Source organism: Verruconis gallopava, assembly GCF_000836295.1.
Source record: "Verruconis gallopava strain CBS 43764 unplaced genomic scaffold supercont1.49, whole genome shotgun sequence".
Lineage (NCBI taxonomy): Eukaryota > Fungi > Ascomycota > Dothideomycetes > Venturiales > Sympoventuriaceae > Verruconis > Verruconis gallopava.
Window position 1 is genome coordinate 31,391 of NW_015622185.1, and position 26,713 is coordinate 58,103.

The 26,713-nt window shown below is 52.5% G+C and overlaps 9 protein-coding genes across 10 annotated transcripts; 3 read left to right on the forward strand and 6 right to left on the reverse strand.

The window, feature by feature from the left end:
- The first annotated feature begins 123 nt into the window (after positions 1 to 123).
- Positions 124 to 5,860, forward strand: PV09_08860 (uncharacterized protein). The gene is made up of 5 exons (XM_016362823.1): positions 124 to 426; positions 553 to 3,599; positions 3,652 to 5,002; positions 5,056 to 5,498; positions 5,562 to 5,860. Exons 1-5 carry the CDS (start codon positions 243 to 245, stop codon positions 5,616 to 5,618), a joined length of 5,082 nt encoding a protein of 1,693 aa, XP_016209298.1. The 5' UTR covers positions 124 to 242; the 3' UTR covers positions 5,619 to 5,860.
- Positions 5,861 to 8,310: 2,450 nt separating this feature from the next.
- PV09_08861 (uncharacterized protein) lies at positions 8,311 to 12,528 on the forward strand. Its single transcript, XM_016362824.1, has one exon. It carries the CDS (start codon positions 9,228 to 9,230, stop codon positions 11,265 to 11,267), a length of 2,040 nt encoding a protein of 679 aa, XP_016209299.1. The 5' UTR covers positions 8,311 to 9,227; the 3' UTR covers positions 11,268 to 12,528.
- Positions 12,529 to 12,802: 274 nt separating this feature from the next.
- Positions 12,803 to 13,996, reverse strand: PV09_08862 (uncharacterized protein). The gene has a single exon (XM_016362825.1). The coding sequence runs from the start codon at positions 13,785 to 13,787 to the stop codon at positions 13,029 to 13,031; it is 759 nt and encodes a 252-aa protein (XP_016209300.1). The 5' UTR covers positions 13,788 to 13,996; the 3' UTR covers positions 12,803 to 13,028.
- Positions 13,997 to 14,077: 81 nt separating this feature from the next.
- Positions 14,078 to 15,429, forward strand: PV09_08863 (uncharacterized protein). Its single transcript, XM_016362826.1, has 3 exons — positions 14,078 to 14,388; positions 14,483 to 14,585; positions 14,708 to 15,429. The coding sequence occupies exons 1-3, from the start codon at positions 14,172 to 14,174 to the stop codon at positions 15,225 to 15,227; spliced, it is 840 nt and encodes a 279-aa protein (XP_016209301.1). The 5' UTR covers positions 14,078 to 14,171; the 3' UTR covers positions 15,228 to 15,429.
- A 7-nt stretch (positions 15,430 to 15,436) lies between these two features.
- On the reverse strand, positions 15,437 to 17,840 carry PV09_08864 (uncharacterized protein). The gene is made up of 2 exons (XM_016362827.1): positions 15,962 to 17,840; positions 15,437 to 15,906 (listed from the first exon to the last, which is right to left on the reverse strand). Exons 1-2 carry the CDS (start codon positions 17,408 to 17,410, stop codon positions 15,652 to 15,654), a joined length of 1,704 nt encoding a protein of 567 aa, XP_016209302.1. The 5' UTR covers positions 17,411 to 17,840; the 3' UTR covers positions 15,437 to 15,651.
- An 876-nt stretch (positions 17,841 to 18,716) lies between these two features.
- Positions 18,717 to 19,402, reverse strand: PV09_08865 (uncharacterized protein; the record flags this gene model as incomplete). Its single annotated transcript, XM_016362828.1, has 2 exons — positions 18,717 to 19,112; positions 19,265 to 19,402. The coding sequence occupies 2 exons, from the start codon at positions 19,400 to 19,402 to the stop codon at positions 18,717 to 18,719; spliced, it is 534 nt and encodes a 177-aa protein (XP_016209303.1).
- A 221-nt stretch (positions 19,403 to 19,623) lies between these two features.
- On the reverse strand, positions 19,624 to 21,105 carry PV09_08866 (the record flags this gene model as incomplete). Of its 2 annotated transcripts, XM_016362830.1 has the most annotated exons (9): positions 19,624 to 19,771; positions 19,823 to 19,849; positions 19,908 to 20,042; positions 20,097 to 20,396; positions 20,486 to 20,519; positions 20,597 to 20,668; positions 20,741 to 20,828; positions 20,887 to 20,932; positions 20,999 to 21,105. In XM_016362830.1, coding segments are annotated over 9 exons (893 nt in total), but the record flags the coding sequence as incomplete, so codon positions are not given. The 2 variants fall into 2 exon arrangements, with proteins under 2 accessions (XP_016209305.1, XP_016209304.1); XM_016362829.1 differs by having other exon boundaries at positions 20,887 to 21,105.
- A 212-nt stretch (positions 21,106 to 21,317) lies between these two features.
- On the reverse strand, positions 21,318 to 23,769 carry PV09_08867 (uncharacterized protein). The gene is made up of 3 exons (XM_016362831.1): positions 23,223 to 23,769; positions 22,094 to 23,155; positions 21,318 to 22,037 (listed from the first exon to the last, which is right to left on the reverse strand). The coding sequence occupies exons 1-3, from the start codon at positions 23,397 to 23,399 to the stop codon at positions 21,579 to 21,581; spliced, it is 1,698 nt and encodes a 565-aa protein (XP_016209306.1). The 5' UTR covers positions 23,400 to 23,769; the 3' UTR covers positions 21,318 to 21,578.
- Positions 23,770 to 25,279: 1,510 nt separating this feature from the next.
- Positions 25,280 to 26,646, reverse strand: PV09_08868 (uncharacterized protein). The gene is made up of 3 exons (XM_016362832.1): positions 26,376 to 26,646; positions 25,893 to 26,312; positions 25,280 to 25,839 (listed from the first exon to the last, which is right to left on the reverse strand). Exons 1-3 carry the CDS (start codon positions 26,409 to 26,411, stop codon positions 25,375 to 25,377), a joined length of 921 nt encoding a protein of 306 aa, XP_016209307.1. The 5' UTR covers positions 26,412 to 26,646; the 3' UTR covers positions 25,280 to 25,374.
- Between the last annotated feature and the right edge of the window lie 67 nt (positions 26,647 to 26,713).

Genomic DNA, 26,713 nt, shown 5'->3' on the forward strand with positions numbered 1-26,713 from the left:
ACTCTGTTCGTAGTGATGATCAGTTCGGGTTTTAGGCTCCGATGCTTTGGGAAACGCGATGTGCACGCGTTTCTCATTGGATCACCGCAAAAAGTTGTGCAGACAGTAACCTTTGGGGACTTCGGTAAACACAACCAACTCTTCCACCACTGCATCCCCCATTTCACAGTGCTAACTTGCCTGTTGAGTCCTGAGTTTCCATCGAACCTGCAGTTACTCAGATGCGAAACCAGTAGATTGAAATGGCCGAGGAGGATGGCCTGCTTGCCCTGCAAGGCCTACATAGCGATCTACTCGCTTTCAGTGAGAATTGCTTGAACGATATTGAACGCCTTGTGAACGAGCTTGACGGGCGCATCGAAGAGTTCAGGTCTTTGCTAGATAAGAAGGGCAAGGCCGATGCAAGCAGGCGGAAACTTCAAGAAGGTAAAGTCTCCTCTTCACCTCGCTTGCTAAATTTCCCTTCAACGGCGTGAAGAAGCTGTCCTTTCGCATCATCTTGCGCCAGGCAGCTATTACGAAGTGTTCTGTCAAAGCTAACATCAAATTTAGGCAAAGTTGAGATTGAGGATGTTGTGTACACTCTCAATGACGAATTCAAGCAACAAGTAATTGAGGTCTCCGACGAGCTAGACCTTGATGAGCTTGAAGCAGCAAAATTGCTCATTCAGTCGCAAGATGAAGCCGCTGAGCTGGACCGCTCGCCAACCGCCAGTGCCATTATACGCTTTCACAAGCGACGCCAGTTCCTATTAGAATGTCTACGCCTGCTCATAAGCGTCGCGCAAGAGAATGAGGGTGATCATATGGGTATGCTCGCAATACACGAAATCAAGCGCAAGATTATCAGTGTTCGAGACAGCAGTGTGGGTAATGGCCCAAAATATTGGCAAAAGTGCTTCCAGGCGCTCCAAGACGTTGAAGCATGGCTTCTTAAGCTCGCTGATAGACAGCAACGCGTCTCCATAATAGGGCACTCGCTTTCTGATGAGGCGCTCGAGTTACTCGATTTTGAGAGCGTCTCACTTGTTCAACAGCATGAATCACTTGCCACGGTATGCACCATGATCATCAAGGACAGCGATAACTACGTTGATATCTCGAACTTCAAAACCCTTCTTCAACGTATTCGAACGATTGATAAACACGATCTCATCTTGGTCCACTATTTGCCTATCATACTGGCTTCCATCGCGCGCTTCGGCGACGCTGACAGCGCTCACTGCTTGCCCGAGCAAGCTGTCGAGATTAACAAGCTGTTTTTAGCTGAGAAAGAGGCGGAACATTGGGCACTTCGGAATTTCCATTCTGCAGCGTACGTTTGGTGGTGCGCCGAATATTTCTCCAAATATAAACTTGACAGCAATGAGTCCGAGAGGATGGAATACGAAGAATCGACTCGCTTCAACAAGGCCTTGCAGGATGGTGCATTTCATTTCATGCTCTCCGTTGCGTGGGACACACGGAAGCCGGACTGGTACGATCCTGCAAAAGCTGGTTTAATATCTTTCCTGCTTGCCGACGCGGTGAAACTGGCGCCAGAGACCCCAAAGCCTGCAGCACACTTCCAACGCCTTTTTATGGATCAGGTGCAGCTCTTCGTTGACGCTTTCATTTCAAACATGCCCAATACGCTGAGAAACCTCAAGAATGAAGAGGATAAACAGCGACTGGAACTTCTAGCGAGGTTTCAGAAGAACACCACGGAATACCAATACCACCTCGAACGCTTTCTTGTTATTCTTGCTCTTGCGTATGAAGACAGTCCAGAGGGAGCACTAATGTTTTGGGACGAGCCAGACGGAAATTTATACGGCTTTCTGCAATGGGCTGCAAAGAGACAAACCACTCCTCGGGTTGCTGCATTCTGCGAGATGCTCGGGTCATTAGCCGAGAACGAGGAGAATGCCGATGCGGCGCATCGATTCCTGCTTGAAGAGGGCTCGCCTGTCGCTGGTAAGTTGCGACGAACTGGGAGTCTGAGCTGGAATCAGATCTATGCCGAGATCTTCTTCTACGCAAAGACTATTCGCGACAGGCCTGCGCTGCCTACTACGTTGAATGAGTATGGTGTACCTCCTGGATCTGCACAAGAAGTTGTTGAACCGGAATCTGCAATGATGCTTGAGTGCTATCTACGACTCGTCACGCAGCTATGTCGACATAGTGGACAGGCGCGCGCATTCGTTCTTGAATGGCAACACGAGAACTTAACTCTAAGGGATATCTTGTTTCAACTAGCGTCGAGCCAAATCGATAGTCGGTTGCGTGCTTGCGCCTTCAAAACTCTACAGGCTCTACTAACGAATAAGCAACGAGAAGAATCAGATACCATGTGGACTAAACTGGACCAATGGATTGCTGGCGGTGTTTCGCATACAGGCGCTCAAGCAGCTCGTGTGCCTGCACGACCATCTCAGTCGTGGTCGGAACAAGTCATTTTTGAAACGATTGCGTCGAGCTTCGAAGAAGCAAATTCATTTTTAGGTCTGCTTAATCAGCTTATTGCCCCGAGCCAGGACGAACTTGGCCTGAATGATGCGTTGCCATATCCCGAAAACCTAGGCAGCACATATCGTATGTCCGGGATCGATTCATACGTGGACTTCGCCGTTGGCAAAGCTTTCGGTGACCGAACTGCTCTGCTCACAGATCAAGTTCAGCTTCGGCTTCTTAGGTTGAGCGCGTTGGATTTCATTGCTGCATGTCTGTCAACATTCAACGAAGATCTCGTGGTGGTTGCCAATCGCTCCTCCTTCCCGGTTGACAAGGCTATGCACACTTCATCTCTCGAGGCATATGTGCGTCTGCACCCTTTCGCTCGCGTGATGGAATGGATGTTCAACGACAAGGTCCTTACTGCTCTTTTCGCAACCGCCCACCAAGATATTAACGAAGTCAATGCAGCAGCCGCCGACTCACCATACATACTCGGCCTGGTGCGCGCAGTCGAGGTCATGAACTTGGTCATGAGGCTGCAGCCAACGTACCTGGACATCGTGCGACCTGTCGTCAAACGCAAGTCCACCGCCCGTCGCCCGACAATTGCACACTCCGCAATTTCCAGTTTCGAAGATGCGTTGCTAAACAACCTTCAGGTTGTTGTTGATCTCGGCCTCTATTGTGGTACAGGCCATCAGGAACTTACCCTCGCATCTTTGGCTCTCTTGGAAAAGTTGTCATCAAGCAGGAAGCTCGTTGTAAGCCCCAGCTCGGGCTTCGGCAAGTTTTCAGACCGTAGCAAGCTAATTGGGGTGTATGAGCAGAACGACGACGCTGAGCGAGTCTCTCGAAGCTTGATCGCTGAGCTTCGCATTGACAATCGCGAACTTGAAGGTCGTGAATCAGCTCCAGGATATATTATCAAAACTAGCATACTGAGCTTCCTCAAAAACTGCCTCTCAGCTCTTCCAGATCGACCAACATTAGCACATTTATTGCTTGGCTTCATCTGCCGTGTACAGGAGTTAGAAATTGCTTCTGATGGTCTCATCGCGCAGGGCACAAGTCTGATGCATGCTATTGTTACACTAGCGGTAGACTACCCTGAGGTTGGCCCTGTACTTGCTAATACACCTCATGATGATGGGCCAGAGCTTGTGAGTTGTGCGACTTGTTTCCATTCAAATTAATGCTTATCTATATTTTTAGATGCATCCGAATACTGGCGAGCTGTCATACTTCGCCTGGCTTAGCAACATTAAAGAGGCATGCACTGAGATCCTGCGCATTTTGTGGACATCACCATTGTCCAACGCTCTCGTCATGACGGAGCTGCGTAGTATTGACTTCATCTTCGCTTTGGCGATGCGACAAGGCATTGTCAATCAGACAACCTTGTGGGATGGTTTTAGCATTCGAGATTCGCCGTTCCTCTACAGATCAAGTGCACTGGCTCTTCGGAACTTCTTGCGACAGCGCTCTGCGTTCTATGACTACATGTCCCGAGAGCTTCGTGTTGCGGCATCTGAGAAGATGAACGGGCTCAAAGCACGTCTTCAAGATACCTTACTTGGGCAAACCAAATTTCCCGGGCAAGAGCCGCTTCCAAATTCAACCGTCTTTGATCTGTTTGACTTCATGGAGCTAGATATTCCTGCGCAACCCCAACGGCCCCACTGGGAAAATTTCGCGGATATTGATTTCGAAGTGTGCCGTTTTGAGGGGAAAGGTAGCACCAGTCCGTACGACATCGCCAGTGCACAAGAAATAATGCTCTTGCGTCGCAACGAGGTGATGTCAGCGATGACGAGCGCTGTTGTCTCAATTGACGATCCAATTAGCAAAAGATTTGATGAAGAGTTTGAGAGTGTCCTTCTTTATCTCAACGCTCTAAACCAGCATCAGGAACTTCTCGTTTGCCATGCCGAGACTCTTCGCTCCTGGTCACAACTTGTTATTGTTGCCGTTGAGAACTGCAATTTTGATGCATCAACGCGTACTTCTTTCGCATTGCAAGCACTTCAACTAGTCCTTCCAAAGCTGGAGCATGCTCTTGAGCGATATAACGTTACAGCGCTGTGGACCGCACGCACACTCCTCCAACAAGTGCAAATACTGATGAAACACGTGGGTTTGGAGTCACAATCGGACCGCAAAACAGACTTCGGTAACGATCGCGTCTTCAACGTGTTTCGAATTGCTCTGGCAGGGATCTTCGCAGATATCGCGGACTCGGACTTGCGAGAGCTCTGCTATAATATATGCTATCAGTACTTACAGGTCACGCTACGCTCAGCTAAGAAGGGTTCTATTGCAAACAGGCATATGATGCGCAGCGTCAACTTGGCTGGCGAGCGATTGCTAGACATCGCATGCGACGATGCTTATTCTGGCGAAGGTCGGAGCAGAATTGCAGCTCTCATGTTTTTGAATAATTTGGTCCTGCTTTGCAACGTCGAAGAGAGCAAATATGTGCTCGAAGGCTTTAGCAGGCTGAATTTTGTTGGCGTACTTGTTGACGGTATCAAGGGCATGCCCCAGGATTTGAGGGAAACCGAAGGTTTGTTTGTCCCCACCAGTCATGAGTCCAGAGTCTAACAAGATTTTCTCCAGATGTTACAGCGACAATTGCGTACTACACAGCTGAACTGTCTCTTCTGCTCCGAATTTCTCAAACACGAAGTGGTGCTACAGCGCTTTTAAACGCTGGGTTTTTTCCTGCAATCCGAGAATCGGGACTCTTTTCCACCGATCCGGATATCGGTCTTGATGTTGACAATCCCGCAGCGCTCAAAATATTTTTCGACATCGTACTCGCAATGCTCAAGGTCATTTCTTCCGTACTCCTTACGCGCGGTGTTGGCAATGAACAAATGAAGAACTTGGTCAGAGACTTTTTGAACGAAAACAGAAGTAGCATTGTCACTGTCTTCAAGCGAAACGCTAAAATCGGATGGAATGTCAGCGCAGCGAAAGAAGAGACTGAGTTGAGCGCGGTACTTAGCGAATGTGTGGACATGTACTCCCTATTAATATCGGCGACCGGATGGCTCGAGGTATGTGCTCAAAACAATATATAGCATGAACTTAATGTACGAAGGCGCTGACCGTTCTAACAGCACGAGGATTCTTCAATTTCAAAGGGGGTGAAAACAAGGCTCACAGTTTTTTCATGATCGCAGAGAAAGCCATGCAACAAGGGTAGATATTGAGAAAGCTTCTCGAAGAGCGTATGGGAGATGTTTGCAGACTTTATGCCAAACTATAATAAATGAAGAAAAGTTCACAACCCATGAAGTCTTGCTTTTCCAAGATTTGAGGGATGTATAGAAATATGTTGTCATTTGCTGTTCAAGGCATTCACCCCGTCTCCAAGGACCCATTCGTTCAGAGCCAGCAAATCTACTGAAAGGAAGAGAGGGGGTCGAATACCATCACAGCCCACCACTGCCTATTATCTTTCACAATCTGCTCCTCCTCGTCAACCTCGATGTGTTTACGCCGTTTGTAGCTCTGCCTTTGACGATTCCGTTGTTCAATAATGAAAGCTAGATAAAAGGGACGTGAGTCGTGACTTCGGCTTCAGATTCGAAGCCATGATTTTGTTTTTGGATTTTGGTGTTTGTAAAATGGCAACTGGGAAATCACATCTACGGCTGGTGTGGGTGCCTCTCTTGTTTCGCGGGCAAGACCAAAGAGAAGAACTTCGAAGCAAGTTTAAAAGGTATCGAAAAGGTGTGGGAAAGGCTTTTCTTTGGCGTGGAAGAGGACTATACTATGACCTCCCGTGCCCGTGGTATGGGTTGAAGCCTGAGCAAGAAAATTGAGGGGGCGGAATAATAAAAAAAAATAAAAATAAAAGGAAAAGAGACGGTAAGAATGTGCCAAATTCAAACTTGCGAAATGCCGGGCATTAAATGGCGTGGACCGGCAACCGAAAATTTTGCTCAGGATCATCTATATGCATGCTCTTTGGGCTTTTGAAGAGGATGTGACACCCTTCGTAGCCATCTCCAATCCAGGTTCGAAATGCTTTTGATCGCAATCCTATTGGGCTTTTCCTTTTCTTCTTTCCTCCAACGTCGAGCGGCATTTCTTCTTACACGGAACAAGACGTTCGCAGGCGTGTATACCACGGAGACTTTTGCCACGGTGAAGAGATTTGCTACGAGTTAGTTTTGTCATACTTGCTTTACAATCATGTTCCTCATCACGTCGGACAAACTTTGAGCGTGGTGTATCCAGCTTGCTCCTGGCAAACTTTTAAAGCGGCGTGCTCACTGAGCGGGAAAGTGATCTTCAAGGACCAAGGCCAGACTGGGTCACAGACGGTCTCTGATCGTGGCCGATCTCGCGTGTTGCACATCTCGATAATGCCAAGATTCACGTCGATCCATCTGCTTGACGAGTGGCTTCGCAACGAGCCGTCTTTCGCTTTCTTCTGGCGGTTGTTGTCATTGCAGACCATGCCGAGCGTGAGGGAGGTCAGATGCAGGACGAAGTCTGCTGGCACGCTGCTGATGGACTTGAGGACGTGCTTAGTGTCGTTGTAGCAGGGCTGGAGAGATGACACGCGATCGAGGAAAGGGGGACAAGGGGAATACGGCCATGGCAGCCTATTTTTATGCCGTGAAATTGCAGAACGTCCGCTGGTGACCTGATCGAAGCGTGACGAGCAGCAGGGGCCCCGAAGATTGGAACGGCAGAGAGGCAGGTGGCGTTGCAAAGGGCCCCACGGTGCAGGAGAGGACACAGACGGGCTCCGTACAAGCAGCACAGTTGTCCGCGCCGACAGCAGCGACGAGCAGCAGCAAAAACCGGCGACGATTAGGGGGAGGCGCAGGCGTCCAGGTGGTGGGATCTCGGCCGAGATCCGTCAGTGTCGGGCAGCGACGCTGCTCCGCGCCGGTCCAGGTCAGCGTGACCTCGCGCACCGCAACTTGGGCTCAGAGCCGGGACGCAGTCGTATTTCGTGGTCCTGATTCATATGACTGTTACGGCTGTTTGTTCCTGCGGAGATTCGTGTTCTTTTGCTGGATGCACAATGCGGGAGGGCGTCCTGCATGGTGCCAGCCCGGCGCCGGCGGAAACACGCTATTTCCGCGCCGCACAGTGTTTCCCCCACAATGCCGGACGGCTGCGCCCCCTTTCGCTCCCAAGACTCTGCACACGAGATTGTTGTTTTCGCGGCCTGTTTCTCGTGGCCTGTACACTGAACGAGAATGCACGTCGTTCAAAACAACAGATCAGTCCATGAACTGACGGCGCTCGTACCGGGCAGATGACGTGGGCGGTGGGAACGTGAGTGCTGGTGCCCTCCGCGCTTTCCGTCCTTCCCTCAATCCCTCTTTCCCTCCACCGCTGGGAGGGGGCAGGTGCAAGCAAGGCACGAGCTGCACCTGCCCCGTGGACTGCTGGTATCGACACGAGCAGTATTTCACTTCACGAGCACGACGTACAGCCCATCCAGCACGCCGTATACTTTGCACAGAACGATTCGAGGTGCTCCGTACCTGCAGCAGCGCTGCAGGAACTTGCCGTGGCGTGGTTTCTGTTTGGTAAACAGTCATGCAACGTCGCGAGATTGTGGTGCTTCGAGCCGCTGCGCGCCCCTGTCGTGGCGGCCCCGTAGCGGGCAACAAGCGCGCGGCTGTCGACGCAGCCGCGTTGGCTGGTGGCCAATTGCTGCGGTGCAATTTCCCCTCCCCCAAAGAAAAACGACGATCCGCCGCCATCGCTAAGGAGATGATCGTCAGGTACCTCCGTTCTAGTGGACGAAGCTGTACGAGGTTGCGCAAGCATGGCGTAGGCAGAGATCCTGTTCAGCATTGTTGTCGGCGGCGTCGTCATCATCACTACCACCACCACCACCACCACCACCACCACTACCAACACCAGCACCGTCGTTTGACATGAGGATGCCTCGTGCTCGACCCGCCAGGCGTGCGGCGGCGAGGCCTCCTTTCTTCGCCGCAAGTGTCTGTCCAGACGGGCGTCCCGCAACTCTTGTCACACGGCGCCTCCCACCGCTGCGATTGGACCATTCCACGAAACCTGCCCCGAGCTCTCGCCCACACGTGAATTGGGGATTTGCCAATTGGCATGGCCAGCAGTGGCTGCTGTCGCGGCTGGCCAAAGACGATGGCTTGACGAGAAGCGTGCCCTGGTTTGATGAGCGGGCCTACACGAGCCAACCACGGCAGGACGCCCGCCAATCCCTTCTGGACCCAGAGATCTTCGGCTAGACCAGAAGAGACTCCCCTGGCCCCGGAGCAACAAGAATAGCTGGACGTGCCTGGTGCCTGGTGCCTGGCGCATGCTGCGTGCGGTCCTGCTAGCGCTGCTGCTGCGACACTTCGCAGTGCCGCGCTACTACTGCGACGACGACGACGACTACTCCAAGCTAGACCGAGCTTTTCGCCGGACATCCGGCATGGGGCGTTGTACACGCCCCTCCCATCCCCCTTCCCGCCTGTGCCTTCTAAGCAGCGCTAGCACTGGCCCGGCCTTCATCTGCGCTAGTCGTATTCCTCATTTAGATTCACTCCTGGAATGGCGCCCATGGCTTTGGCCCTCCCTTTTAATGCGCCCTCCGTCGTTCGTCGCTGTTCTACGGCCTCTCTTGCATTCTTCCACTTCGTCTTTCACCTCTGGTCAAGCCCCGTGGTTCACTCTTTTCTTATGGTCCAACTACTGTATCGCTTTTCGTAAGATACAGGCGCTCGCTCAGCAAACACACATAGTACACTTTCCTTAATTGCTCCGTTTTCAATCTTCCTCTCGTTATGCGTTCCGCCCTCTTCGCTGCTGCGGCAGCCCTGATGGGCTCGGCCTTCGCCGCCCGCGACACCATCTCGGTCACGGGTGCGACGACGGACGGCTTGGTCGGCGTCCGTCGCGAACTCACCGAGCTGGCCACGGACACCGACGCCTTCAACCTCTACCTCCTGGCCATGAACCGCTACATGAATGCCGACACTAGCGACGTGCTCTCCTTCTACCAGGTTTCTGGCGTTCACGGCGTTCCTTGCCAGCCGTGGTCTGGAGTTCAAGGAAACCAGGCCGCCATCAGCCAGGGCGGTTGCGGCTACTGCACGCACTCGTCGACTCTGTTCCCCGCCTGGCACAGAGCTTACGTTGCCGCGTACGAACAGGGCTTCTACGAGCAAGTCCAAGGCGTCATCAGCGACTTCGCCAGCAACCCTACGCAGCAGGCTATCTTCCAGAAGGCCGCCAGCGGTCTTCGCATTGCTTACTGGGACTGGGCCGCGGCTGCGTCTGGCAAGACCGTTCCTTCTATCCTCATTCAACCCAAGGTCACCGTTCCGTCCCCGAGCGGCGGCAGCCAGACCATCGACAACCCCTTCTATCAGTACAAGTTCCAAATCCTTACCCAGGCCTCGACTGGTGGCGCGCCATGGATCAACTGGCCAGATACCGTTCGTTGCCCCGACAGCTCTACCTCGGGCAGCGATCTCAACACCATGGTCAACAACATTCAGTCTGCATTCACCAACATCCAGGCCCTCACGTACAAGATGCTTCTTAACTGCGCTCAGTGGGAGGAGATGGCTGACGACAGCGCCGCCACGAGCAGCGAAGGCTGCTCGGCCGGTCTCGAGAGTATTCACGACCAGGTCCACATGAACATTGGTGGCAATGGCCACATGGGTGACCTCGGCCACGCCGGCTTCGACCCAGCATTCTGGCTTCATCACGCCAACGTTGACCGTCTGCTCGCGCTCTGGCAGATCGCTCAGGACAAGACATGGTTCTCGCCTGGCTTGAGCGGTGTCGCTACCTACACCACCCCCGCAAACGAACAAGTCGACGGCACATCCCCTCTTACTCCTTTCTACAAGGATGCTAGCTCGCAGACCTTCTGGACTCCTAACGAGGTGGAGGACTGGACCACGTTCGGCTACACCTATCCCGAGGTCATGAACGGTCTCTCAACCGACAAGAGCTCCGTTATTTCGGCCATCAACTCGCTCTATGGTACACAGACCATCCCGCCAGTCAACTCGGGCTCCTCGTCTTCGTCCTCGTCCAGCTCGGCCATTCCAAGCGCGACGCCTTCCTCTCCCTCCAAGCTCACCAACTCCAGCATCAGCAGCACCCCCGCCTCCGCGGCCGCGTCCTCGAAGCCATCATCCGGCAGCTCGAGCGGCTCGACGAGCCTCACCCCTCTGCCGAGCAACCTTCCCTCGCTTCTCACCCCGTCTGGTCGTACCTTCGATTGGTCCTGCAGCATCGTCGCCGAGCGCATGGGTCTTGGCTGCTCTTTCTTCGTCTACATCTTCTTCGGCGACGTTCCTGCGGACAGCTCTACTTGGGGCTCTGCTTCCAACCTGGTCGGCTCGCACGGCTTCTTCGCATCGACAACGATGACCGCTACCTCCGGATGGCTCAGCTCCGGCTCTGTGGCTCTGACGCCAGCGCTCGTTGAGCAGATTGCCGTCGGAAAGCTCAAGAGCCTTGACGCCTCCGTCGTCGAGCCATTCCTCCACCAGAAGCTCAACTGGGCCGTCAAGAAGGTCAACGGCGAGGTCGTTGACGCTAGCTCTGTCCCTGGCCTTGAGATCACCGTTGTGCTTACCAAGCTCGTTCCACCTGCGAGCAGCAACAGTGCCCCAACCTGGGAGGTTCCTCAGTCTTTCACCAATGTCACATCAGGCCTGTCTGGTGGCTATTCTGGCTGGACCTACAACTCTGGCTACAGCTCTGGTTCGAGCTCCGGCTCGATGTCCGGCTCATCGAGCTCCCCAGACACTGGTTCGTGCATTCCTCAAGTCAAGTACGTGTACGAGTATGTCTACGTGTAAAGACACCTTTCCCACGCTGCAAATTCGTTGGGACGCAATGGAGAGTTGTAATGTGTAAGCATAATCTTGTCAAATTCTCGAGCCAAGGCACAACAAAACCGATGAATCCAATTTCTTCGTTTCTTCACGTATTTTCATTTCTTAGGGGACGACTCCTTCATTCCGTTCGCTTGCATAATGCGACAGAGAAGCCGCGTTTGAATATTAAGCATTGTCCACGCTCGACTAAATCTGCAACGAAGACATGTTTTACGTTCATTCTCTCTTCGTCCCTTTTATTAGAGCTTTGTAGAGATGAGTGTTTCTTATCGTTGAAATTGACTCGATGCTACGGCTCTTCGCGTCCAAGTTTCCATCCACATCTTGGACGACCCAGAGAATCGCCTTCACGCCGCTCTCCCACAAACCCGTTGCAATGCAGATTTGTTGACCTCGTAGATGTTCTCTTTTGATCGTAGACTTCACCCGCCAGTGGTATAAAAGGTTTCACGAGCAACGAGAGGCGTCATCACGACAGCAAGGGACTGGCCATTGGGTCAGCTACATCGTCTTCCGTCACGCAATGAACCACGGTGTTGTTTCTTGGAGCTTTCTCAGCAGCTACGATCATGCTAAGAATCTCGTATACGCACGATCGATAGCGAAAGCAGACTTAAACGTGGATCGCGACCGTAACGTCTGTGTAAAACTCTTGACCTGCATAATTCAACGAACGAGGTTCCCCTTCTGCGCATCCTTCAGCAACGCATACTGTGCAGTTTGGCATCCGAAAGCCAGCCAAAGTCATTCTTCGTCTCAGCGTACACGGAACCGCTCTCGTGAACTTGGGTCGCCGACCGTCCAAGAACATGCTCGGCATCGTATCGTCGATTTCAGATATTCGCCCGCATCCGTCATGGCCGGATATTCGACCTGAAACCGATGTTTTTCACAGGGAGATGATGTGCTCTGAGCCTGGACTTGTCTACGGCGGGTGGGAAAAGCGGTCAGTAGGCTGCTTGTCAAATCCAGCCTTGCCTGGTGCGGGGTGCCGCGAACGTCAGGTCGTGTGTAGCGGCGGTTTGAATCCTGTGCAGAGTCGAGATCCCTAACCAAGTCGCCTTCCGCGAAGCCGTTTTGGAGCATGGGAACGACGCCATTTGTGCGGGCGATCAAACGGGTCCAGAGCAACGCGGCGGAATCGGGGTCTCAACCCGGATCGTGTGCGTGTGGGTGTTCTGTTCGGTAAGGCCATGGTCGAATTTTGTACTGGATACGGCTCGTCAAGGTCCCGCGGCGACCGTCCTGATTGACAACGCAACGCCGGAGATGAAAGGGATCCAGCCCCTCACTGCGTACAGTCGTGGGATTGCAAGAAATTGGGTTTCGCGTCATGTAGAACAGGGTCAGCGGGCTACTTTTGCGCATGTAATGTTCGCTACTTGGACGTCTGGAAGAGCTCCGAGCAAGAGACCGCAAGCCTATCCACGATACTAGACGGCGCCATGCAGATCTGTCGCGGTCGGTTGAGAGTTTCACAAGATCCTTTTCACCTTCTGAACTCTTGTCGCGGCACTCGCCGATTCCGTTCCCGATACAGTCAGCAATTCAACAACGATATATATATATAGAGAGAGTGTGTGTGTGTGTGTGTGTGAGAGAGAGAGAGAGAGAGTGAGAGAGAGTGAGAGACACGCGAGCGGAGTCATGACACGTTGAACCCAGTTTGGTCGACCGAAATTAGTCTTTTCTTCACTTCGTATTTTAGAACCCGAGAGGAAACTAAAAGTTTGTGAAGCCGTTCCACCACATGTACAAACACACCAGAACAACGTGGGTGACGGCCCACCAAAGCTCCATCTCGATGGTGCTCCACACCCACAACGTGCCCAGCGGCGGGGCCATCTTCATGACGGCGAAGTAGCCGTCCAAGTTCCCGCTCTTGATCAGGAAGCAGCCGGCGGCCACGCTGGTCGCGAAGAAGAAAGCCTGCCGCAGCTTCGCCCACCGCGTCGCCGTTTTCGTGTGCAGCATGTAGACGACGACGAAGAGGGCAGGCATCATGGTGAACATGCGCGTCCATATCTCGCGCCACTCGAACTCCTGCCGGTACTGGTGGAAGACGAGCACGTCCAGCGTGAAGTGTAGCATTGACAGCGAGACGCCCCACACGAAAGCCTCGCCCAGCGGCCCGATGGGCTCCTCGTCGCCGGGTGACGACCAGAACTGGTGGTCTCCCGCGTTCTCGCCGTGCGCATACTTGTCCTCGTACTTGTCATACACGCCTTGCTTCCTCAGCTCTTCTTGCCGCTCCGCAGCTATCTCGTACAGCGTCTTGTGCCCCTTGACCCTGGCCGCGTTGTAATCGGGCTTCTTGTATTCGATTCCGGGAAGTGGTGTGTTGAGGTAGTCGTTCGCCGACGTGCTAGCGCTTGCGATCGTGCTTGTGCCTGTGGCTTTGCCTGTGCTTTTGTTTGAGCCATTTGCTTTGGCAGCTGCTCGACGTTCGCGCCGGTTGCGGGGCGTGGTGGTGTCGTCCATAGAGCTAGCGCGGTCTTGAGGGGATACTGTAATTGGCACGAGTGCCTTCGGGAGCGGCGGATTTACACCAGACGGGCCAGACGTAAAGTGTGTTCCGAACGACGGAGCTGTGTCGTGAGAATTCAACGAGCCGGTCGAACAAGGCCTGAAATGTGTGTTCGCGAAACATAAAAAACTCGAGATGAGCAGAGGTGATAGTGGAGAAGAATGGCTCGAAAATAAAGATTCTGTGATAGTCTGTGAGGCTCTGCGGGACGACCCGGTCACGTTTCTCCTTTCTCGCAGAAACGCTCCCAGCAATCGCTTCTTGCAAAACACGTATCTGCCCTCGCAACCATTGTTCAACCAATTCGCCGTCGAACGGTCCAAGGCTGGTCGAGCACGATGCAGTGGTACGCCTGGGCCTCAATTCCGGTCCTGATCTACGGGTTTTGGCTGTACACGTCGATGGTCACGCAGAGATTCCCGACCTTGCAGGGGAAGCGGATACTGCTTCTCATTGCGCATCCCGACGACGAGGCCATGTTCTTTGCGCCTACGCTGCTGGCTCTGTCAAGGCCGGAACTAGGAAATCATATCAAGATCCTATGCTTGAGTAGTGGCACGTGCTTCGCTTCCTTTCTTTTCCAATCTTGCCTCAACCTCGTCGCATGGTCCTACTTGTTTCTCAAGCCAAACTGACGAGCGCTGGACAGGTGACGCCGATGGACTGGGAGAGACGCGGAAGAAAGAGCTTGTCAAGAGTGGACTGCACCTTGGCCTTCGCTCGGAGGACGACATCATGGTCATCGAAGATCCGTAGGCCTCTCTTGCCCTTGCGTGCTTTGCTCTCCTTTACCCGATCAGACCTGGTCGAGGAAGGAAGAAAAAGAGATCGAGAGGAAGGAAAAGCAAACTAATCTGCTCGGGAAACGATGTAGTAACTTCCCAGATTCTATGACCACGACGTGGGATGCCGTGCTCATCACCAAACTGCTGACGTCGACGTTCGCTCCGACGATGTCGAAGCTCTCGGCGAAAGAACGACCAAAGGCAAACATCGACGTCCTCATCACCTTTGACGCCGACGGAGTCTCTTCCCACCCGAACCACAAGTCCCTGTACCACGGCTGCGTCCACTTTCTGAGGTCCCTCATGGTCGGCCGCAGCGGGTGGGACTGCCCCGTGACGTTGTACACCCTCGCCACCGTCCCCCTCGTCCGCAAGTACCTGGGCATTTTTGACGCGCCCGCCACGCTCGTGTCCGCCGTCGTCGGTGAGAAAAAGGTAGGTGACAGGCCGACGCCTCTGCTCTTCGTCAGCAACATTGCAGATTGGCGAACGGCGCAAGGCGCCATGACGACAGCTCACAAGAGCCAGATGCGGTGGTTCCGCTGGGGCTGGATTGGTTTAAGTCGGTATATGGTCATCAATAATCTCTCCAGAGAAAAAATAAGGTAACCAGCCTGCTATGGTCGCTTACGGCTACTTGGGCTCAATTACATCGACCATTTTGATGCGTGGTCTCCAGCTGTTCGCCTTTTGTTTCTTCCCATCTATTATTCCACTTCTGGCTCTTAACCTTCCTTGACCCATATTCCGTCACCCAAAAATTAGAACACAGAAACCAGGGAATTCGAGACAAGTCTTCGTGAAGCTGAACACGGACGTTTATTCAAGAAGTTGACTTTACCGTATTATCTTTTACATATGAATTATGCTCTAGTCGCTGTCTATGATGTACACGGTCCTTGCATGCTGAATCACAAGTGTACCACTCTAAAGATGCTTGGATATCCCTAACTTTTCCTGGTCTGAACCTCGCCGCCGAAACGCCCAAAACCTTTTCTCTAAGATCCCGATCAATGAAAAATGATGATGACGCTTAGAGTTTAGTTTGGAATCTTGGATCCGTTCTCAACCACTCGCCGTACTTGAGAAATAAGAAAGGAATAGGAACGCACGCTAGTGCGATAAAACCAAGAGTCGATGCACCCCACCCGTAGCCAAGCTGGCTATACATAGTTGGACCAGCGAGGGGTATGACGGCAGCGAACAGAGATCGCAGCACTGTGTTTGCAGCCATGGCTGAGGCGGCGTGCACGGTGAACACATCTACGAGATAGTTCGAAGCTGACATCTGTGGTGACTGATTAGCATCCATGACGAGGCCAAATTAAATTGTGGAGTCATACGAAGATGAGAAGTAAGCCCAAGCCGAAGAAAGCCATGGCGACAATAGGACACATCCAATGTACTTTCGCCTCAACGCTCCAAGCGTACCAGAACAGCGCTATGGGCAAGATCATGGAGCCAGGTATCATAGCTATCAGTCTGTGTTCTGGTTTCAGGTCCCCCTTCTTTTCATGGTATCTATAGTTTCTGTTCTCGAAATACGTAAAGCCGAACTGGCCGAGGAATGAGCCTAAGCCCATGCCAATGTATGCCAGACCGACCAGATCCGTCCTGAAATGGTACTGCTGCTCAAAAATCTCGGTCACGGTTGTGAACATGAGGTATAGGTAAGCGTATACAATGGCAACATACAACGATTGAGTGAGACATGTGAGGTTAAGGCAGAGCATCTTAGTCGGGCGGACGATCGAGTATAAGAACAAATCTCTCGTGCTCATGCCGGTATCCAGTTTTGACTTCAGCAACGGATTCCCAGTCAATTTGCGCAACTTCTTGGCTTTCCGCTTGAGTAACGCCGGTGCGTACGTCTCGCGCATGGTCAACATGCCCAGCGCCATGACGATACCGGTAGCAATCGAAATGATCCAGAACATCCACCGCCATCCTAGACGCTCACATATAAAACCACCAGCCACAGGACCGATGACGGGTCCCACTGTGGGCCCTAAAGTCCAGATTGCCATGGCCGTGGCTCTTGTTTGCGGCCTGGCAAGGTCGGCGATCGTACCGCCTCCCAGCGCTAACGGCGCGGCACCAAAGCAACCTGCGAGCAGTCGGAATATTATCAGCTGGGTGAGTGAGGCGGCGACTGCGCATGCGATATTGAAGACACCAAACAGAATACCGCAAACGTAGTATAGCGGAAGGCGTCCGTACATCTCACTGAGCGGTGCAATAGCCAGCGGACCGATGGCGAAACCGAGAACGTACACGGACACAACGAATCCAGACAATAGCGTCGAATCGTTGTGGAATTCTTCCATCAGCTGAGGCACGCCTGGTGCAAAGGCAGATGATCCAAGGGGAGTGAGGAAGGTGATCATGCTGACTAAAGCGATGCTCATCCACTTTCTCATGTCAGACCAATTCATTGGGTTCTGTGGGTCATCCGGCCCATCCCACCATACGAGGTTGGCATCTTGAGGGTCCTGTTGTTGACCCGCAAACAATCCTCCTTCGGTCTTCTGCTCCCCCTCGACGGGAGCTGCCTCAATATCGATACGCGATGCTACCCGACTCGAAACATCGGAGGCGTCCTCGGACGAGATAGCGAGATCCTTTTCTAACCCTGCTTCCTTATCGTCAGGATGACTTGTCGGTCGGTCAGTTGTTGGAGCCTTGTTGTGTTTGGGTAAGGCGCCCAGGTTTGTTGGTATGTCGGCATCGTGACCTTCGGCAATAGCTAGCTCTACTATCTCTTTCTCCGTGGGGACCCTTTGGAGATTCATGGTCTGCGAAACATACGCAAGATGCGTTTCTAAACAGGCACTGAACGTGGGTTCGACGGATTCGTAGCCCAGTCAAGTGCAGCAGTCTCAAAACGGTGGACGGGCGAAAGTTTCTTGAGGCAGGCGGATGTGAGGGGTGAAAGGAACATATAAGCAAGAACGCAAGTCAAGAATTATACGAGGACAATAACGTTATGAGAGGAATAGGCCATGGGGACGCAGCTACAACAACCCAATGCGAAAAAGGTCCAAGTCGGCTACCAGTAGGTGGGCGGGGGGGGAACGCGGTACCTAGCAAAGGAGGGAACAGGGCACAGCACAAAAACTCATCAGGGCCAATCTGCCGGACTTTACGGCGCCATGAGCAGCAGATTCTCCATACAGAGGAGGTTGTGTGAGTGGTGAGTCGGAGGGCCGTCGCCACGATTGCGTGCGCTGAGTGGAGATGGCAACGGTGCCGTGCCGACTAGCCGTGAAGCTTCCAGGTGTTGTGTGGGCTGGCGGCCACAAAAAATAAAAGGGAACGCTGGATCTTGGAGCTAGGACCCTGCACCATGGGCCTTCACAACTGGGAAATTCGCCCAACGCTTCGGCAGCGAGCCTGCCGCGGGTACATGCGAGCGACGCTTGCAATTTATCGAGAAATCATGTTGCTTTCATCCTCCATCCGCTCGTGTTTGGAGAGGTGACGAATGCGATGGCGACGACGATGATGCGTAGAGGGTGAAGTCATCGACGAGGCCTGTGCAGGTGCGACCCGTCGTGGTACTGCAAAGGTCGCTCCTTCTTTGTCCCGTTTTCCGAGCAAGGGAAGGAGCTTGGGGTTCTGCGTTTGGGAGTGTTGAAGACGTGCTGAGCAGGATCCAAACGAGGCAAGTGCGAGCCTTCTTCGGCAGTCGCGTCTAGAGCACCCCAGCAACCGAGTCACCATTCGCTCCTTCCCACGCCCGGTGATTAGCTCGCTGCCCCACGCCTACGTCCGAGATCCGCGATCTGGGTCGCTCAGGACGGGCATCAGCCGACCAAACACCATGACCGGACTTCCTGTAACGTCAGTTTAATTCCACGTCCTTGCTCTGTTCTTCTCCAGCTTCGCATGAGTCTGGCTAGCTGGCAACCCGCATCGAGACTGCCCATCACCGCGAACATCCGTGGCCGTTCACACGTCTGCGGGCAACGCGCCCTGGTCCAACACGCTACCGTGAGTTCTGTAAGTTGCAAGAGTGGGCTAGAACGACTTGCAGTGAATCAACCCTAAACCGCCTGAGCGGCTTTTTGTTCTCTTTTATGTCGTCGGTTACCTATCTCATCGTTGCCCGCCGTGAAGTCGGGGCGACCTTCGCACAGCTGCCGAAGTCGTGCTCGCCTTACGCTTGTGTGTAGACGTCTCCTTTGCTTGTCCCGTCCAACCGGCAGGCATGAAATCTGCTTCAGAGGCAGGAGGAGGACTAGTAGTAGGAACCAGCTCTTTGACCGTATATCCTGGAGGCATGTCTTCCTCATCATGCTCCACACCGCCAACTCCGCGAGGCAACCTATATGCGAAGTGGATGAACTTTGCACCACCGTAGACGCGCATCTGTTCCAAGCGGTTCAGCTGCCGACGTTGTTCGCCTAGTGCCACGTACGCCTCACGATCGCCGCGGTCTCTCGCCCGCTCAAACAGCCAGCACCAACATGCTTCAGCGATACAAAGAACTTTCTGTGATACCTTGTTAGCCTATTTTCTCCTTTTTTTTTGACCTTCGTCTGAGATCATGCCTGCGCTGCTTCCCAATCTGCTCTGCTGATAGCCGCCGCTGCGATCAAGCAGCACTTGATGTTGAGAAACATGGGCTGCAAATTGCTCTCTACCAACCCGAGGACGAACATCATCGTTCGCTTAACGTTGCTCGTGCTCCCGTCTTGGATCTCCATGATCATCTCCGTGTTCAAGTCCTCGAAGTCATACGACGGCAAGTCGGAATCGTCATGGCCTTGAAGCGCGTCCATGCTTGCATCCGCGACTGTCAACATGTGAGCAGGAGAGCCCGATTGAAGTTATGTCAAGCACTGGAACGCTGTCGAAGCTTTTTAAGTGCTGTCCCAGATCTGGTTAAGTTGTTGCCTGCTCCCGAGACTGTTCGGGTAATATATGGTGTCAACTTATGTGCGGCCAGAGTTGGTGACGCGAAGGACAAGATAACGCTTCACAACAAAAAGTGACGACGAAACTCGGGTGCAGTGGTTTTGATTGGCCTATATATCATACGATTTTCATCACTTTTCCCATGAAATCTAGGAGTGATCCTTCATAGAACGTAACTTTCCCATGACCTTAACCGGATCTGTCTCGCCCGTCACTTTCTGCATCGCTGGATCCTGCTCCATCATTTAACCAAGTTCCGCCTCACGAGCTAAGTGCAAACTTACGTTGACGCGCATGAAGACATTATACCGCTGGTCGCGACGAAGCGTCAGCATCTGGCTCACATGAGGCTCTCCTTGTGGCACCCACCTTTTCGTCACCAATGGTCGACTTGCCCTGTGTCTGGGTGTTGTTCATTGCGAGGGCTTCCAGACGCTTTGTTTCTTCATCTTGGCTAACGCTTAGCGCAAATTTGACATTACCTTTTGTGTACTCATGGCCAGGCTATCTAGTTTTAGCATCAATCCGATGCATAGATAGAGGGCTGCGCAAACTCACGTAGACCCTTGTGTCGTCTGGAAGGCTAGCTAGGGTGACGTTCAACGCCTTGTGCATCTCTTCCGGCTTGCCTTCGAAGAAACGTCCACATCCGCCGATAAATAGCGTGTCGCCTGTGAACACGGCGCGCTGGTCGCCGTCCTCGAAGAAGTAACAAATGCTGTCCTGCGTGTGGCACGGCGTGTGCAGCGCCTTCACCTTGATGCCTTCGCCGATCTTGAAAGTCGAGCCGTCGGCTGGTGTTTCGCTGACTTTGTCGCAGTTCTTGCCGCCCACGACGGGGACTTTGTAGTGCTTGAGCTACATTGAGTTTTGTCGTGTCAGTTCGTCTTGCACTCTCCACGCAAGCAGGTATGTCGGCCTCAATCAAGGGGCAAGTGTTCAAATACCAGTTCCGCGTTCCCACCAGCATGGTCTCGGTGGCTGGGTGATTCTCACACGTTAGACACGATTTGTAATTTTTGCCAAAATCAGCGCCATGTTCCATGGAGCGGGCTTACTGATGCGTGTTGATGATGCTGATGAGCTTGATCTTGCCTCCATCGGTCTGCTCCTTGAGCACAGGCAACACTCTAACAGATTTCGGTTCGATCAGTATCAATCTTACACAACGCTTATGACTCTAGTAACGGGGTGAAGCCTACTCGGGAGGATTGGCTGGATCGATGATCGTGGCCTCCTTGGTTTTGTCGTCGCTTACTAGATAGGCATAATTGTTGCCCGTACCAGTCCCTTGGGCAGTGAATTAGCAACAGAAGCGATTCATTTTAGCGACCGGAGGACAGCATACACATCGGAATCGACTGAATATGCATGCTGCGTGATTTAATAAAATGCTGTTCCGGCGACGGTTTAGCTTGCGGGGCTTTGGCTTTTGGAGCGAGCGCACGGGAACCACTTGCCTGAACGGTGGTGATACTTCCTGGACGGCGACAAAAAGGTCTTGCAACTACGTTCATGAGGCTTGTGAAGTGGTGATGAGGATGTTTCTTGATTGCTCCGCACATGGCCGCTGTTGATTAGTCGCTGGCATCCACACAGTGGGACATGCAGGGGTGAGCATCGCGTAACGTCATGTCGCGCCCCACAAGACGCTCCGACTTCAACAGACTGAATGCTCGAGAGGGTTGGAGAAGACTAGTCGACAATCGCGAACCAGCGTGATCATTTGGCGGTGCACACACTGGAGAGAATTCGTACGATCAATCTAACGATGTTGCACTAAAGATGGCGCCTATTAATTGATGGCTTTTCAGGCTCGTGCAGAAAGACCGCTAGAGTATCTCCCGGCATATTCAGTCTACGCACTCATGTTGAAAGTGAATCTGAATCGAACTAGCATGTTATTGAATGGTCGTGGTACGAACACATAAATACAGTGAGCACGTCGATTCAGAGCAGGGTATCTCGCAGACGAGAATGATCCTCGTACTGTCGTGCAATCATTGGAACATCGAGCCACTTTTCGTTTCTACCACGAAGTTATGCTACGCTTCCACGACGATGATCTCCACCAACGTTCCTCTTGAGACCGATTAGTTGAGCCATCTCTATCCAGAACCCTAGAGGTTTCTCGTAGAATGTCGCCTCGTATGCATCCACCGCAGGTGCCTGCCAGACGAGATCCAACTCAGATGACTTTACGAACTTGGTGCGCTTAACGACCTTCCAAAAGATGAAAAGCACAGGTGCGGCAACAACCATAGTGTAGTAGATCCAGAAATCGTCAAGCGACCAGGGCTTGAAGGATGAATATCCGTACGTGAAAACGATGAAGACCATCCAAACCAGTCCAATCCAGGCGGAGTAGGGCTGGAACCAACCCACGTAGGGAAGCTTGCGACGGTCGAAGCCCTGAACTTTCATAGCACGCCAGAAGCAGAGGTAAGTGATGCACATGACGATGTAGTCAATCACACCTCCAGCTGTGATCAGATTGATCTATGTGTCGTTTTTAGCTTACAAAAGATCACCAAAGGAGCAGAAAAGCGACTTACCAGCCATCCAAGCACAGTGTTGGAGCTGTTGCCGAGCTGGAGGAAGGCCAAGCAAGGGAAGCACATTGTGAAAAGGAAGGCGTAAAATGGCACACCGTTCTTCCAGCACTTTTTGAAGAAGGACGGTGCACGACCTTCCAAAGCCAGGCCGTACAGGTTTCGTGTGGAGCAGTACGTGTACGTGTTACCAGCGGAGAAAATGCTGGTTACCATCAACGCATTGACAAGATGAGGAAGGCCCTCGATTCCCAAATTCGTCATGGCAATGACGTAGGGAGAGGCAGATGCAGTACCGGCGCCTCCAGCCTTGCCAGTTTTTATGGCTACAAGAGTAGGGTCCCGGGCAGAGCATACAATGCCGACGGCAAGGGCACCACCGATGAAGAAGAGTCCAAATCTGAAATAGACAGTCTTAAATGCGCTCTTGATGTAGATACGAGGGCGCTTCGCCTCAGCTGCGACCATGGAAATGTACTCTGGGCCAACCACGGTGAACGACGCAGACCAGAGAGCCGCAAGAAATCCTTCAAAACGTCCGAGATCGCCAGTGGTACGGTACTCGAGGAAGGCGCCGGGGTTCTTCCAGTATCGAAAGCCGTACGCGTCATGCTTTGGATTGCCTCCAACCATGGTGACGAAGGTAAAAGCAAACAGGATCAGGATTAGAATAGCCTTTCCACCAGACAGCCAGAACTCTGCCTCGCCGTAGATCTTCACGGCCAGGATGTTCAAGCAGGCGTAGAGGAAAATACAGACGGAAATGACAGCAGCAGCTGGGATGTCGTCGCGCCAATAGGACAAGACAGTGCACAGCGCCGTGATTTCGAACGGAATTAGAAGCGCCTCGTAGAAGTAGAAGTTCCATCCCGCCATGAAGCCAAATGCCTCGTCAACCCACTTTCCCGCAAGTCGAATGAAGCCTCCAGAAACGGGCTGATAGACGGTCATTTCAGCAATGGAGTTGTTGACAAATCCCAGCATGATGCTGTAGATTGTGTATGCTAAGAAAAGGGAGCCTGGTCCACCTTGGTACAGACCGGTGTTGATGCTCACGAACAGGGCCTAGACGACGGATGAATCAGTTGCTGCTGCTTGAGCCTTTCTCATCAAAGAGCGGTCGACTACGTACGGTGCCAATGGAGCCTCCGATGGCCATGAGCTGGATCTGCCTGTTTCCAAGACGACGATGGAGGTAGTCGACATTGTCGTGTACTTCGCCTTCCACGGAGTCGTCGTTCGGGTCAGACGCGAAAGCATTCGCCGGCTTCTCGTCGTATCCGACCGTCTTTGGATCGTGTTCAGACATGATGCATAACAACTTGAGAGAAAAACCTGCCGAGTGAAGATGGAGGCGGGAGCCGAAGGGCAAATCCTAAACGCCGGGAGGGGCCATCTGGTAAAGATATACACTCTGGAATCCACTATTGAGGCAAACTCGGATCTTGGCTTGAGGCGACGCTCTTGGGTCAGCCCAGCACTCCCTCCAGTGGGAGTCGTGCATAAAAGGGACCGTGCCTGGACCCAGAGCAGATGGGCAGGTCTAAACCATGTAGACAGAAGATGTGCAGTGGAACAACCGCACGCGACAGACCTCTCGGGCTAGCACTCCACTGTCGTCAGGCTAACGAGCCTAACGAACCTAACACAAGATAACATGCACGGCATCCCTGTCGCCAAGCGAGCAGTGCAGCAGACTCGGGCGCGTCCCGGGGATCCATGATTGCGGGGATGCCGCCTCAATCTGAGGTCGAGGTAAGTTTTAGCAGAATCCGGTAAAGACAATCGTGCGCTCGCTGGCTCTGTTATCTTCGCGGCGTGTATGCGCAATATACGATGTTACAGCGACCGCGGGACCTTGTCTCCTGTGGTTTCGCTCAGGAACGCGAGCCAGATAAGGACCAAGACCCGACGATCAGCTCGTCGCTCACACCATGAAGCCAGCCACTGAGAGGCTGGGACCTGTTACGCCAGGCCAACATCGGTCGTCTACGAGGCATCAAAAACGTAAAATACCAAGCATTTCAGCGTCTGGCTCCTAGTCATTCCGTCGAGCTCCTCGTGGGGGGACGAATCGCATCCTCGGTCTTCATTGGCCCTGGTGCAATCTCATTTGCACCCGAATTTTCAAATCGTACAGGCGAGAGACAGGATGACCTCAATGCTGGCCAAGCCCGGATCCAGGTCGTCGACTTTTGCACGTCCGGAACATGCCCTTGGGCCGCTCGAGTGGCGAGCCTGCCGCTGCCTTGCTGCACTGTCACCACATGGCTCATGCGTTGCAGCGTCTGAGAAGCGTTCTGTCATCCGAAGAGCCGCGTCTCCTACGTTAGTTGCGATTCTGATATGGGGGATGGCTCCACCTGCAGATGCCAAGTTCTTCTGCACACGATCTTTTATCCCAGAAGCTTGGAATCGGGAGAATGAGGGTCATTCCAACGAGCTGGAGAAATGGTCCATACCGACGCTGGAACATGGACTAACCTGATGCTGTTTTCTTCTGCACCTGTCTGGGTTTGGTCTTCTGATCTGCACCAAAACTTCGTTACAAGCAAGCACGACCAATGAAGCGCGATGATAGAGGCGGGAAAGGTGTTAGCTACGGCATAAAGTGGGCCTGCAATACCCCATCTCGAGTGTGCCATGAACCTACTTCCTGCTGCTATTCCATCACGGGCTGTCTTCAGTCCACGAGATAAGCCGCTGGCTTGATCGGCTTTCTTGATCTCTAACTTTTTCGACTTAGCCCTGCTGTAGCCGTTCAAAGGGAATTGTGCCCTTGTTGGTCGACAAAATGCAGTCGAACCCCGTCTATCCATCTGGAGAGATACCGTACCAACCTTTTTAAGGCTTTATATGCGTGCGCGAGCGCGTCGACGTGCAATCACGTGAAGTCCTATTGTCCATACATCTTGGACATTAACGCATGCCTTGCCCAATGTACTTGAACCATACTGTTTGCGGGAAAAGCATTCCGTCGTCAGCGACTGTTCTACTTTACTGGTTGCGTGTCAATCACTTTAGCCCCTCTTTTTCTCCTTTCCTACAGCCTGCAATAGACTTAACGATATGTCTGTATTCTTGTTACTCAACACAAAGCAATATAATAAAGGTAATAACATAGGAAAAAGGGTTTAGCGGACGTTCTGCCCGCCAATATGCAAAGTAGGCAAGCTGCACGTTCTAGGCGAGAATTTGAATTCGACACTGCGCTGTTGCAATCACCCGCTCATGATTCCGGCCAATTATCTATCCTCAAATTGCAATGACATACATCGACGATCCTAAGAATGACCAGCGACGAGGCGATTCACGGTCTCCTCGAGACTTGCCCTAGTAAGACCGAGTATATCGTTTGCCAGCTTATCCTTCACATCCACTTCGTAATGCTGCTCAAGGCCAGGTAGGTTCCCAAGTAGAGTGGCCTTGACCATTGTAAACGCTCCCGCAAAATCGCCCTTGTCAAGCGATTCCCTAGCTTCTCTCAACTGCTGCTCTGTAGTCTTCCGCTCCACGTCCCACTTTGCGGACGTTGCTTTTTCAAGCGCGGCAAGAATCTCATTCTGAGTCGTCGCCATGGTTGAGGCGTACACGACCTTGTTCGCAGTCTCTTCTGGATGTTCAAGGCAGCCAATGACCGCCTTCCCCAAATCATCTTCATTTAGGCCGCTGAATCGAGTGTTCCCGTCATCCCATATGAGCGCTTTCTTTGAACCTATATCGAACCCCAAAAAGCCGTTTGCGATGCACTTGGTCGTGTCAGCTTCGCCCCTCGTTGTTCAAAACGGACGTCTTTGCTCACCCAGTCAGTTAGCGCTCCGATGATGAGAGCAGTCCACGTCATTCCTGTCTTTTCTTTCTCGACAAGATAATCTAGAACCTCTTGTTTGACCGCAAAGAATGGTGTTATTTCCTGGACGACTTTGCTCTGTCCATTGACACCAAATTCGCTGGGGAAAAAACGCTTGATTCCTGCTTTCACGGCGGCGTCGACGTAAGCCTTTTGATCTCCAAAACCCGTGCCACCAAGAATACTGATGACCGCGTCTTGCCCAGCAAACACCGCAGCCAAAGATTCGGGGCTAAAATCGCACTCTAAAACCTTCAGGTTGGGTGCTTCTGGAAACTTCGAAGTACTGTTAGGCCGCTTGAGAGCCGTTACTGTGAACTGTGGTGCACTGAGCAAGCCGCGAAGGACTATCTGCCCCATGTTGCCGCCTCCCTAGTAGCTGTCAGGTGTCTCGTATTTAAAGAAGAGAACATAAAAAAGCCATTTGAGACTTACTCCAATAATTACAATTTTGCGGTAGGCTGCGGACATGTTTGCAGTCGAAAATAGGGTTGGATTCTGACACTTTCAGTGAATATCAACTTTGCAGGAGACTCTTGTAGCCGATGAATTGGAATTCAGTGTTCATCTGCGTCCTTTTATATATGAAAGTAGTTTTCTCGGGGATAGAAATGTCTCCTAACTCGATTGTAATTTTTACAAATTCAAGACCAAGCGGCATATACCACTATGTTGACATCAATGTCCGCGACGGGAACGATTCCAGTCCACCCAGGCAGGAGTTGAGGCCGTCTCCAGGAGTTCAGTGCGCGCTACGGACTTGAGGCCGCTAC

What these genes read in the sequence shown, in the direction of transcription:
- PV09_08860 (XM_016362823.1), top strand. Translation starts at nt 243, where the DNA reads ATGGCCGAGGAGGATGGCCTGCTTGCCCTGCAAGGCCTACATAGCGAT. An exon ending in CAGGCGGAAACTTCAAGAAG is followed by an intron (nt 427 to 552) that starts GTAAAGTCTCCT and finishes CATCAAATTTAG; the next exon opens with GCAAAGTTGAGATTGAGGAT. An exon ending in ATGATGATGGGCCAGAGCTT is followed by an intron (nt 3,600 to 3,651) that starts GTGAGTTGTGCG and finishes CTATATTTTTAG; the next exon opens with ATGCATCCGAATACTGGCGA.
- PV09_08861 (XM_016362824.1), top strand. Translation starts at nt 9,228, where the DNA reads ATGCGTTCCGCCCTCTTCGCTGCTGCGGCAGCCCTGATGGGCTCGGCC.
- PV09_08862 (XM_016362825.1), bottom strand. Translation starts at nt 13,787, where the DNA reads ATGGACGACACCACCACGCCCCGCAACCGGCGCGAACGTCGAGCAGCT.
- PV09_08863 (XM_016362826.1), top strand. Translation starts at nt 14,172, where the DNA reads ATGCAGTGGTACGCCTGGGCCTCAATTCCGGTCCTGATCTACGGGTTT. An exon ending in GATCCTATGCTTGAGTAGTG is followed by an intron (nt 14,389 to 14,482) that starts GCACGTGCTTCG and finishes AGCGCTGGACAG; the next exon opens with GTGACGCCGATGGACTGGGA. An exon ending in ATCATGGTCATCGAAGATCC is followed by an intron (nt 14,586 to 14,707) that starts GTAGGCCTCTCT and finishes GAAACGATGTAG; the next exon opens with TAACTTCCCAGATTCTATGA.
- PV09_08864 (XM_016362827.1), bottom strand. Translation starts at nt 17,410, where the DNA reads ATGAATCTCCAAAGGGTCCCCACGGAGAAAGAGATAGTAGAGCTAGCT. An exon ending in TGGGCTTACTTCTCATCTTC is followed by an intron (nt 15,907 to 15,961) that starts GTATGACTCCAC and finishes CAGTCACCACAG; the next exon opens with ATGTCAGCTTCGAACTATCT.
- PV09_08867 (XM_016362831.1), bottom strand. Translation starts at nt 23,399, where the DNA reads ATGTCTGAACACGATCCAAAGACGGTCGGATACGACGAGAAGCCGGCG. An exon ending in TCGGAGGCTCCATTGGCACC is followed by an intron (nt 23,156 to 23,222) that starts GTACGTAGTCGA and finishes TCCGTCGTCTAG; the next exon opens with GCCCTGTTCGTGAGCATCAA. An exon ending in ACACTGTGCTTGGATGGCTG is followed by an intron (nt 22,038 to 22,093) that starts GTAAGTCGCTTT and finishes AACGACACATAG; the next exon opens with ATCAATCTGATCACAGCTGG.
- PV09_08868 (XM_016362832.1), bottom strand. Translation starts at nt 26,411, where the DNA reads ATGTCCGCAGCCTACCGCAAAATTGTAATTATTGGA. An exon ending in GCAAAATTGTAATTATTGGA is followed by an intron (nt 26,313 to 26,375) that starts GTAAGTCTCAAA and finishes GACAGCTACTAG; the next exon opens with GGAGGCGGCAACATGGGGCA. An exon ending in TCGGAGCGCTAACTGACTGG is followed by an intron (nt 25,840 to 25,892) that starts GTGAGCAAAGAC and finishes GACACGACCAAG; the next exon opens with TGCATCGCAAACGGCTTTTT.